A 12,837-nucleotide genomic window follows, 5' to 3' on the forward strand; every position below is an offset into this window, starting at 1 on the left:
TTGTGTGTCTATATATTCTTCATCTTAGTCAATAGAAAATCTTGGATTATATGAATAAGCATATCACCAATGTTCATCATCCGTTTGGAACTTTGGATGCAAGATCCAGTATATTTGATTCAGAGAAGGAGATCTAAAATTGGAGCTAAGCGTTCTTTAATAGCAGACAAGTTCTATTGGTAATGTGAAACCAACAGAACAATTGAATGAAAAATACGTATTATTGATGATTTTGACGAATACCATTAAATTTCTTATTGTAATTTTGTACAGTACAACTAGGGTGTTTGTATAAGAAGATGCCCTTCAGGCCTTCGCTATTCTCTTCTTGCTTTTATAATGTTTTCAAACTTTTATTCCAGTCATTTACAACATTAAATATGTACTTGGAATTTCAATGTACTCTTGGAAATCATTAGTAAAAATGGATATTCCAATCTATAATCTTCAAGGGTCGTAGGATTGCATGTCAATATAATTTGCTTTCAGTCGAAGGATTACAAACAAGATGAAGTTATAATAAACTGATGTTTGTATTACGTAACAATAAATGGTTAGTAGAAAACACAACATGATTGGAGTATTAATCCCTTCTCTACTTGTGCTTCTCTTTTCCAGGTTACCGAGTCCATGGTGCATGATGTGATATCAATGCGAAATATGCAGTAAGTTTATGTGTCGACCATTGCATTATGTTGTTTAAAGATGAAATAAAACAAGTGATATCAATGCGAATATGCAATAAGTTTATATGTGTCGACCATTGCATTATGTTATTTTATATGCAATATAAATGTGAACCAAATTCACAAACCACTAGATATTTGATCGTGCAAACTAAGAGTGGATGTATCCTATTTTTTCCTTTTGAATAGTTGTGATTATGCTTCACAATTGTCAAGATTTTCTGATATGTATCCTTTTTGCAGCTAATCAAATTTTCATCGTCCTGTTAATTTTTTTGGGGCTAATATCTACATCTTCAATTAAATATCCTATTTATCCTACAAAAACATAATTATTTATTAACTATAGAAATTTTCAAATTCAACAACAAGCAAAATTACAATATTACATAGAGACTGTAATTCTGTAAGTTTATTTTTGATGAAGTCTTTGTGTTGTCATCTAATGCTATTTGTGATATGATATGTGGTTAATACTAATTAACTAATCATCAATTATCCGATCATATTGGGCCGTCAAGCTAGCCGATATCAGAAGATATACCCTTATCACTTGTATATTACATTGTAATAAATGTATTCACACTGTAATAGACACGTAATAATTTCACAATGATTTGATAATAAATATGTTAACGTGTTCACACTATATTCATAAATGTGTTCACACTATATATTTCGTATTTTTGAATATAAAAATCACATGCATGGTTCCAATAAAACTTTGGATTTTTCGGTTCAAATCAAAACAAATAACGAATCAAAAGCTAAACTATATATATATATTATTTTTATTGTTTACGGATAAAGTTGGGCAAAATATTTATAAATTTTGATTTGATTCGTTATCCGTTTTGATTTGAACAAAAAAATATGGATATCCGTAACTCTACGAAGCAAATCAAATACTAAAATACAACTAAAAAAAAGCAAATCACAAATACCTATAGTTTTAGGAACGGATATCTAATTCGATCTGTTATATGCATATATATACATATATGTACAGAATTATATATATATCTATATATGTTATATATATTATAGTTTTACAATACTTTTATGAATTAAATTTATTATATTAGGTATTAAAATTTAAAAAGTTAAATAATATTTTATTTTTGTAATAAAATGTTATTATTAAAATTTTCAATTATTTTTAAAATTTTACTTTATCTACGGATCAAATCGAATATTCTTTAAAATTCTAAATCATTTCGGATATTAGAGTCACCGACTATCCAGGGGGCTAAAGATTGAATCGACGTGAATACCTCCAAATACCCGGATATTCGATATGTGCCCACCTTTATTTACGGATACAATTTATTTTTCTTTATATGAAAAAAATTCACTTATGTCAAGGCCTTTTTAATTTTTAATTAATTTTAATTTTATCTTTTATGTATTATTTTGAACAAAAATGTCATTTAATATTAATTAACAATATCTTTATATATTTGTCAACTATTTTTATATACTTTTAATACACATACATGTGCACCTTGATGTGAGCACCTTGTGACTAAGTATTTATCACAACTGAAGTATCTATTTTTTTGGAAGTTGAAATGTTTTTTTCTTAATGCTTCTTTCACTACTGACCAAATTGTAGTGAAATGATTTGTCTTAATAATTTTTTTTTCATTTTCTTGAACTATTATCCGTGTACAAACTATGATATGAAACTATCTAAAATTCATAACATGAGAATAAACAAATAATAATAATTTTTGGTTTTTACCGAAAAAACTAAAAAATCAAACATTCTAACCGAATAAACCAAAATAAATATTAATTTAAAATAATAGTTATATTTTAGGAGATTAAAAATAAAAAAAAATAACTTAAAACTGAACCGATATCCAGATTAAACAGATTTAATGTGTTTCTATTAAAAATAACGAAAATAATAATCACATTCTGCGTTTGGCGCCGATTATTACCTAATTTTCCGTGTAAATGCGAATCAGTTTTCATTGTACAATGTGAATGCGTGTTGAGCTGGGATATTTATGGTAAATCTCCATTTCAGAATTATGTTAGCCAAACTAGAAACATGTGCCATTTATTTCACCCACAAAAACCAGAGTTATAGAGGTCTACAAAAGTCTCTTAATTTTCAACATTTTATCGAATTTTGTTTAAGCGCTAGGTAATTGTTTGTAGTATACGTCGAATCTTATCATATCATTTTCAGAAGAGTAACTGTATGATGTAATTACCCCAAAAAAGTCCCATAATATAGCTAGGTCCAGATTCTACCTAAACATCTCTGAATTTCATTTAATGTTTCTTTGCAGAATTATACTGAAATAATTTGATGTCACATAATACATACCACAGAAGCTCACATTACAGGTCGCTCTTTATACCATGTGATGATGATAAATCGAAACTATAAGTAAGATATAAATGAAACAATGCCGAAACGTTTCCCTTGAATAATTTCATAAACAAAAAAGAAAAAGAAAAAGATATTTCCCTTGCAAATGCCAGTTCTAAAAAGTTTCTTCAAGAAAATGGCATTTTGGCTGTGTGTGATCTTTTGTCTTGTCACATTCGCTTCCTCAACTCCTCCAGATGATCCGGTCAAGTGCAAGTCTAGGAACACAATATGCACGGTTACGAATTCGTATGGAGCATTTCCTGACCGCTCCATATGCGAAGCTGCAAAGGTGGAGTACCCAAGAACCGAGGCTGAGCTCGTCTCTGTGGTGGCTGCAGCCACTAGAGCCGGCCAAAAGATGAGGGTTGTGACTCGGTACTCTCACAGCATCCCAAAGCTGGTCTGCACTGACGTAAAGGACGGGATTCTCATAAGCACCAAATTTCTAAACCATGTGGTGAGAACCGATCCCAAGGCCAAGACTTTAACGGTTGAGAGCGGCGTGACGCTAAGGGAGCTGATAGAAGAAGCGGCCAAGTTGGAGCTGGCGTTACCGTACGCACCGTACTGGTGGGGACTAACGGTTGGAGGGATGATGGGGACGGGTGCTCACGGTAGTTCGTTGTGGGGTAACGGAAGTGCCGTCCATGATTACGTGACCGAGATAAGCATCGTGAGTCCCGGTTCCGTTTCTGACGGGTATGTGAAGGTTCGGGTTCTTAGTGAGACTATGAACCCTGAAGGATTTAATGCAGCCACAGTTTCTTTAGGAGTTCTTGGTGTTATATCTCAGGTATGTATGTTTAAAATACGAATTATATATTCTTTTTTGTGCTACAAATATGTACATTTTATTTCTTTTTGTATATTTGGACAGGTAACTTTCAAATTAGAACCAATGTTCAAGAGATCCTTGACGTATGTTGTGAGAAACGATACCGACATGGAAGATCAAGCCTTGACTTTTGGTAGACAACACGAATTTGCGGACTTATTATGGTTACCAAGCCAAGGAAAAGTTGTGTATAGAATTGATGACCGAGTTCCGACAAAAGTTTCGGGAGATGGCGTGTTCAGTTTCTTCCCATTCCGTTCACAAGTCTCTTTGATCGTTGCCTTCGTCAGATCCTTAGGTTCATTCTTTGTTTTCTCAATTATATATGTTTACATGGTTAACTATGCCGCTTCTTATATGTTTTTGGTTCATGATATGCAGAGGAGAGTGACGAGTTGTCTGGAGAAGCAAACGGAAAGTGTGTGAGAGCAAGACAACTATCATCCTTTTTGTTAAGAATCGCGTTCGGTGTGACCAATAATGGTACAATCATCTACATCTCTTGATTGTTTTCATATATATAAGATTCTTATGTTTTTATGCATCCATCGCAGGCTTTATATTTACAGGCTATCCGGCTGTCGGAAGCCAAGACCGTATGATGTCTTCCGGTTCATGTCTAGACAGTCATCAGAATGGACTGATCACGGCTTGTCCGTGGGATCCGCGGATAAAAGGCCAATTTTTTCATCAAACAACATTTAGTGTTCCTCTTGCGCGAGTCAAAGCTTTCATAAAAGACATCAAAGCTCTTGTAAAGATCGAACCTAAATCTCTCTGCGTCCTTGAACTCAACAACGGCATTTTAATGCGATATGTCACATCCTCTCCTGCCTTTCTTGGGAAGGAAGAAAAAGCTTTAGACTTTGACCTAACTTACTACAGAAGCAAAGATGATCCTTTGACTCCTCGTCTCTACGAGGATTATATTGAAGAGATCGAGCAAATGGCGCTCTTGAAGTACAATGCTTTGCCACATTGGGGAAAGAATAGGAACATAGCGTTTGATGGTGTCATTAAGAAGTACAAGAACGCAAACTTGTTTCTGAAAGTAAAGGAGAGATTGGATCCCTCGGGGTTGTTTTCTACAGAATGGACCGATCAGATTCTAGGGTTAAAAGGAAACGTGACGGTTGTGAAACAAGGATGTGCATTGGAAGGGCTATGTATTTGTTCGGAGGATTCTCAGTGTGCTCCTAACAAAGGTTATTTGTGTCGGCCAGGTAAAGTTTATAGTGCAGCTAGGGTTTGTACTCGTGTAAGTGCTTGAGAGTGATTATTAACCTCCAAACTATCGAAGAATCATACTTAAATAAATAACTATTGAAGCTCCACCTCTCAAAACCTTTTCAAATCGTGTCCACTTTTATTTATAAACGGCCTCGTGAGTCTGTGATAACCACCTTTTGATCATCCTCTGTTATCTGCTCCTGATGAGGATGGATTCATCATCCATCGTATGTTGGGCTTTCTATGTATGAAAAAACAGAGTAATTGTTTTGGAGGCATACTTTAGCAATATTGAGTTATCGATTATTGACTAAGCCGTACCAAGTACCAAGAATAAGAGAGAAAATAGGGAATGGTCTTCAAATTACTAGTGTATTTCCATATATCTATAACTAGAGCTCGACCGCACCCGCACGGGTATTTATTTTAATAGAATTAACGTATAAACTTTTTTACATTACAAAAATGTAATGGTTGCACATATATGCTTCATAAGAATGTTAATTTTCGATTTGTAATACATTTGTGATACATCGACGGTTTTTAATTGTCTGTGATTTATAGGTTGCTTATATTTTGGTTGGATACTAAACCAATCAAAATGATAATTTATATAACATATTCGCCGGTAAGTAATTTTAATTACATTAACAGTTTTTATGTATTTATTTATAAAATAAAATACCAACTAGTATGTTTATATTTTTAATAATCTTTTCCATAACAAAATATATGTCAAATAATTCACTTCTGCTTTAATAAAATAGATAGATTTGTTTCTAAGTCTTTTATAAGCCAAATCATTTTTTCTATGTTTAATTTTGAGGAAAATAGTTTTCATAACAATTTATTATTTTATTTTTATAATTTAAATAGATATGTATGAATAATATTAAGGGAAATTGCCAAAAATACCATTTTCAAAGTACCACTTTTCATGTTTACACTAATCACTTTTATTTCATGTTTACGCTAATCACTTTTACCCTCATCTTTAATGAATGGTAAAAGACATTTATAACCTTTTGATTACTTTTGACACAAAAAAACATAAGGTTAACTAATCTAAACTTAAAACATCAACTCTAAACCCTAAATCATCAACTCTAAACCCTAAACCCCGAAACATCAACTCTAAACCCTAAAACTTCAAATCTAAACCCTAAAACTTCAAATCTAAACCCTAAAACATCAACTCTAAACCCCAAACATAAACCCTAAACCCTAAATCTAAACTTAAAACATCAACTTTAAACCCTACATCATCAACTCTAAACCCTATACCATGAAACATCAACTCTAAACCCTAAACTCCGAAACATCAACTCTAAACCCTAAACCCTAAACCTTCAAATCAAAACCCTAAAATATCAACCCTAAACCCTAAATGTAAACCCTAAACCCTAAACCTTATATTTTTCTGAAATTCGAACCCTAAACCCTAAAACCCTAAACCTTCAAATCTAAACCCTAAAACATCAACTCTAAACCCTAAACGTAAACCCTAAACCCTAAATCTTCAAATCTAAACCCTAAAACATCAACTCTAGGTTTTTAGGGTTTCGGGTTTAGGATTTAGGGTTTAGGGTTTAGAGTTGAAGGTTTAAGGTTTAGAGTTGATGTTTTAGAGTTTAGGGTTAATTTTTTAGGGTTTAGAGTTTACTTTTTAGGGTTTATGGTTTAGTGTTGATAGTTTAGGGTTTAGTATTGATGGTTTAGGGTTTAGGGCTTAGGGTTTAGAGTTGATGTTTTAGGGTTTAGAGTTGAAAGTTTAGTGTTTAGGGTTTAGAGTTGATGTTTCGGGGTTTAGGGTTTATTTCAAAAAAAAAAGAGTTTAAGATTGATGGTTTAGGGTTTAGGGTTCGTATTTAAAAAAATAGGGTTTAGGATTGATGGTTTAGGGTTTAGAGTTGAGTTTTAGGGTTTAGGGTTTGAATTTTGAAATAGTATAATTCAGAAAAAAAAACTAAAAAATAATTTTTTTAGTTTTTTAGATTTTTATTTATTTAAATATTTATTTATTATATATGTAAATAACGTGGACATAAGAGTCTTTTGCCACTTTATGAAGAATATATTTTTGAAAATGTCTTTCTAATGGTGGTAAAAATGAAAAATGGTAGCGTGAAAGTGGTAAACATATAATTTCCCTTAATATTAATCATCCAATTATTTAAAAATATTTGAAAAATAACTTTATATGTTTTAATAGAATATTTATAACTTATATTTTGTATGTGAAAAGAAATAATAATATATATATATAACATTTAAAGTTTGTATGTCACATTTTAAATAAATATTTTTGTCAAATTGATTAGAGAATATTCCCGTTAGAGAGAATAATCTAAAAATGATTTGTAAAAATTGATTAGAGCATATTCCGATTATAAAATAATTGAAAGTTTGGTTGGAGAATAATTTAACAAAATAAATGATTTATAGTTAAAGTAATAATTATTAAGTCAATGGCGAAAGTTTTAATTATTAGGATAAAATAATAGTTAGTTTTAAAAGTTACTTCAGTTTTAATAATATAGATATCTTACGTAATTTTTTGGTTTTGATATTAATGTATGAGATTCATATTTTTCTTATTTTATTTTTAGTTGTGTTTATTTTTTCATTTAAATGTAAAATGTATAAATTATATTTAGTTGTTTATGTTAAATGGTTAAATATATTAAATCTTAATATTATTAGTATATTTAATTAATCTAATTAAAACACTTTAATTTTTTGGTTTGTTTTAAAACCGAACCTAACCGAACTATTTGGGTTGATAAAATCTTCAACCAAATGATTTAAACATATATTTTGGTTTAGTTTGGATTCCAATGAATCGTTTTGGTTTGGCTCGGTTTGGTTTGATTTTTTTGTCCACCCCTAAATTGTTAATGTTTAATAGTGTATTTTATGGTGATAAAAAATCAAAGTTCTAAATTACATAAGTTTTTTTGTCGGCATAAATTACATAAGTTATTCTTATTAAATATATATGGTGCAAGTGAATGATATACATTGTAGGAATATAATAAAATTCTACAACGTGTAGTATTGTAAAACTTGTTTTGCAGGTATCTTTACTAATGTTATTAATAGGTAGTTATTAATGGCATACCTTAAATTTAGGGGTTTGTTATTATTGTTATTAATGCGAAATACAAAAGAAGTCGTTGGTATGCAAAAAAGTTAATGGGCTTCTTACGCCGTTAAAGTGTATGAAGTAAAATTGTAGAGTTAATTCTAGTGACTGTAAATATTAGGGAAAAATTAGGGTTAAGTTTTAATCGTACTTCACTTTTAATAGTTTAGATTTATTTAGCATAAGTATTTAAAGAAATCCACATTAGCTTATGCAAGTTTCATTCATCATGCAACACCGGGAACTAGGTAACCTGAAAAAGCGAAGAAATCACAAGTAAATCAAACTTATAATCTATAAAATATCAAAAAAATTTATCTACTAGTGATATTCGGTTACTAGAGACGACGAGGTTACTACAACGTAAAATATAATTTGTATTTCAATATGTGATGATTTGTTTTTGCTAAAATTCAATAGTGATGTTTTGAACAACTAGTGATATATATATATATACATATGAGTTTTGGTTGTAAGGCTTTGAATTGTTGTTTTGGATTCATTTAACCCCATTGAGTTACATATTCATCATATATTTTTTTATAGCAGTGAGGCAGATTAAAAAGATTGTTTTATTTTAAGGTAATTCTAAAACTCAAATAAATAAAATAAAAGGGTGTTTAAAAAAATAAAAAAATAAAATAAAATCGAAAAAATAGTGGGTTACGTTTGGACTTACTTCCGCATTGTGAATGAGGAGCAAGTGGACGGCCACAAGCAGAAGCAACATTGACGAGCTTTTGCATATCAATGGCGGATTCGATTTCCTTATTGATGATTTCGCAGACGCATTTCATCCCAATGATTCGGACAGCGGTGCAACAACCATCTAATGGTTTCGGAGGAGATGACAGCTCCTTGGCGATAGAATATCCACAAGCCATTAGAGCTTGGATGCCTGAATCATCACATCTATTTCCCTGAATTTGAGATGACCACAACAGCATGCATACGACTAGAAACTGACAAAGATTTGTTTTTTCATTATTGCTTCTTGATCTTATCGTTACGGTCCCCGTATGTGTATTTAAATAGAAAAATGAGATAACGATGAAAATTTGATTTATATCGGCAATGGAGCAATATATAGATAAAAATCTTATCTATCATATATCATGAAGAATGTGGTAACTGTTGTGAACAAGAGGGGAAATGGTGTGTTATGTCTCTATTATTACTGAATCAAAGTGTTCTCTTATATATGGGTTACAAGAATCAGATAAAAGGAAAGTGTACAAATCATTATCCTAAAGTAAAAGGGAAAACCTCTTAAAGATAAACATGAAGAGATAAATGGAAACATCCTAATACTAGAGGCGGCCGACTCTCTCTCCTCTTAGGCGGCCGACTCTCTTTCTCTCCATGGGCCACGGTTTGGCCATTTGGTTACTAGCAATCCACATTGTTCGTAACACTCCCCCTTGGATGCTAGAACCATATAGGCTCGTATCATGCACGATGTTGCCTCGTTAAAACCTCTCTAGGAAAACCAAAAACCCAAGGTGGAAAAAATGGAAACCGTAGACAGGAAAAAGAGTACAACGCATGACACTCCCACTACAAGAAAACACAAATTTAACGACGGCCAAAATCGTCGTTATTTCCTCGGAAAAGAAGGCTTACGAGGAAATGGCGATGAAAAGCGTTTCGTCGTTATATGATTGTCGTAAGAGAAGATTCGTCGCCATTTCCTCGTTAATTAGCGAGGTTATATTTTCCTCGTAAAGAAGAATTAAGTTTTCGTCGTAAAGACCACGTGGGGTTTCCACGTAACGCGGTCGTTGTGCTTCCTCGTAAGAAACTCGTAAATGATTCGTCGTAAAAGACCCGCAAAAACCTCTAAATAAATTCGTCGTAATAAAAACGTAAGGAACACGGAAACAATTCGTCGTAATAGAATCGTAACTAAATCCACGTAAAATCCTCGTTAATTGTTCCTCGATATTTCGTCGTTAATACATCGGGAATTAGCGACGCAATTACTTTGTTTTCTATTTACTGAATTTATAAATAAAAATTATATTTATTTAATTTATTAATAAAATTTTAATTGAAATTAAATCGAATAGAAAATTTTTTTTTGGCCGAATTAAAATGAAATTATATAATATATAAATAAGTTTTGAATTTTAAAATACAATAACAAAAAAAAAAACTAATGCTGCATTGCCGCGTCGTAGAATTCCTCGCTCCTTCTCGAGAGATCTTCCTCGTTGACTTGCACGGATGTCTCGCCTGGAATGGGGTTTTGTTGTCTCATGGTCCTGAACATGGCCTCCCATTCCGGATTTGTGGCCGCTATGACGTCCAAGAAGTTCTCGAGACCAGTCATACGAGCTGTGAACGACGATTTTGTCGAGGCCAACTCGTTTTGTGTCGACGACAGCTGATGTTGTGTCGTCTCCAACACGTCGCGCAGCTGAGAGACTTCATCATCCCGTCTCTGGCCATAAGAGGAAGTCGCTCTCGGAACATCGTTGACGGAACCAATCCCCAACACACGTCCCTTTTTCTTGGGAGCGACCTTAAAAAACAATAAAATATATATTAAAATTTAAATTTTAAAGTAAAATGGAATTAATAAAAAATTTATATAAAATTTACCTCCTCGTAAATTCTATCCACTTCTATTGTGGATAAGACGACGGGTGATCCGTCGGCGGACTCCTGCGCCAGCTGGGTCTCACGCTCGTCAATACGAGCTGCCACATCATTGTAGATCTTCTCAGACTTCTCATCTACAAATGCGCCCGCCTTGTTCTTGTGGGTCCGATCGAAAAGTTCCATAAGAGTCGGTAAACGTCCCAACTCCTTGGCCTAAAAATAGTTAAGAAAGTTTTTATATATATATATATATATATATATATATATATATTAAAAATCAAAAAGTTAAATATTTAAATTACGTACCATTTCCAAACGGACGCGGGCGTGTGGCTTTTGGCCCGTACTATGTTGCATCGCCCTGTGGCCGTGCTCATCTACCGAGTTACGGGAGGCGGAGCAAGACTGGGCGACTCTCATGGCATCAGGATCCCTCCAGTAACGGATGAGGCCATCCCACACGTCCGTGGTGATGGTTGTGGGTTTGCCCCGCTCATAGCCCTTCACGATCCAGTCACCCTTCCAGTTGGAGACCGTGTCCAACAAACGTTTCTTCGCCTTGTCGATAAACTCTTTCCGCACCTTCTCAGTGACCCCCATGGACCAATTAAATTTTTGCTGCAAAAAAAAAAAATATTAATAATTAGTTTAGAAAAATAAAATTTAAAAAAATATAAATCAGGAATAAATTGTAAAAACTTACAGCGTAAATCTTGAACCACGTCCTTCTGATGTAGATCGGAGTGGATTTCCAGTTGGGATGTGCCATGGAGAAGTAACCTTTAATCGTCTCGGTTACTTCTGTTGCAAGGCAGTTATCAACCCCAAACCTGAAAAAAAAAACAAATTCAAAGTTTTAAATATTTATTAAAGTCACAAATGAATTTTAAAAAATAAATGTAACATACATAAAGTGTTCCTTCAGGTCGGTCGGGGTCTATGATCGGTAAGCCTTCTCTGCCTGGCAAACCGAGAATGTCCTCAACAGTGTACTGAGAGTAAGGACAACTCGCTGGCACCATCAAATCAGCATGAACCTGATGGGCGGGCATCTGAGGAGGCACATGAGGAGCTGGCATCGAAGGAGGAGCTACCGGAGGAGGCACATGAGGAACTGATGGCGATGCCGTAGAAGAAGGCGAGACTCTCTGAGAAGATTGAGTCTCGGGGACGGTCTCCTGCTGACCCGAAGAACCGGGAGCTGAAAAAGAACCGGGAAGTGAAGGCGGGTCTAACCGACTACCCGGTGGACCGAACATCTGCGAGTAGTGAGCACTACGCTGGTGTCTACGAATAGTCTGCAAAATTTAAATTTCTAAATTAAAGTCAAGAGTAAATAAAAAATTATGAACAGTATTAACTACGTAATTAATAAAATGAGGAAACCTAAATTTTGTAAACTAATTTCGTAAACTAAATTCCCTAAACTAACCACCTAATCTAAATTCCCTAAACTACTTAGAGAGGAAAGAGAGTTACCATGTTGAGAGGAAATGGAGAGGCTGTAGAGAGGAATTAGAGAGGAAATGAAGAGGGCTGCGGTTTCGCCTATATATAGGATTAGTGTTCGTCGAAAATTCGTCGCAAAATAACGAGGAAAGACAGAGGCCCGTCTTTCGTTTTGTCGCAAGGCCCAAGCAAATTAACGAGGATATACAGAGGCCCGTCTTTTATTTAACGTCGTTCTTGCGATGATTTTTGTTTTATCATCGATTTTACGTGGGCCCGTCTTTCGTTTCGTCGCAAGGCCCAAGCAAATTAACGAGGATATACAGAGGCCCGTGTTTTATTTAACGTCGTTCTTGCGACGATTTTTGTTTTTATCATCGATTTTACGTGCAAATAGCGAGGCTTTTTTTGCTAACCCCTAAAATCTTAAACCCCAAACCTCAAACCCTATCTTTCTTATCTCCAAACCTCAAACCCTATCTTTCTTATATTTCTTATC

General features: G+C 33.6%; 1 protein-coding gene across 1 annotated transcript; it reads left to right on the forward strand.

The window, feature by feature from the left end:
- Positions 1-2,716: 2,716 nt before the first annotated feature.
- Positions 2,717-6,131, forward strand: LOC106441738 (probable L-gulonolactone oxidase 4). Its single transcript, XM_022709481.2, has 4 exons — positions 2,717-3,868; positions 3,953-4,208; positions 4,292-4,393; positions 4,465-6,131. The coding sequence occupies exons 1-4, from the start codon at positions 3,179-3,181 to the stop codon at positions 5,178-5,180; spliced, it is 1,764 nt and encodes a 587-aa protein (XP_022565202.2). The 5' UTR covers positions 2,717-3,178; the 3' UTR covers positions 5,181-6,131.
- The last annotated feature ends 6,706 nt before the right edge of the window (positions 6,132-12,837 follow it).

Source organism: Brassica napus, chromosome C9, assembly GCF_020379485.1.
Source record: "Brassica napus cultivar Da-Ae chromosome C9, Da-Ae, whole genome shotgun sequence".
NCBI classification, from domain to species: Eukaryota; Viridiplantae; Streptophyta; class Magnoliopsida; order Brassicales; family Brassicaceae; genus Brassica; species Brassica napus.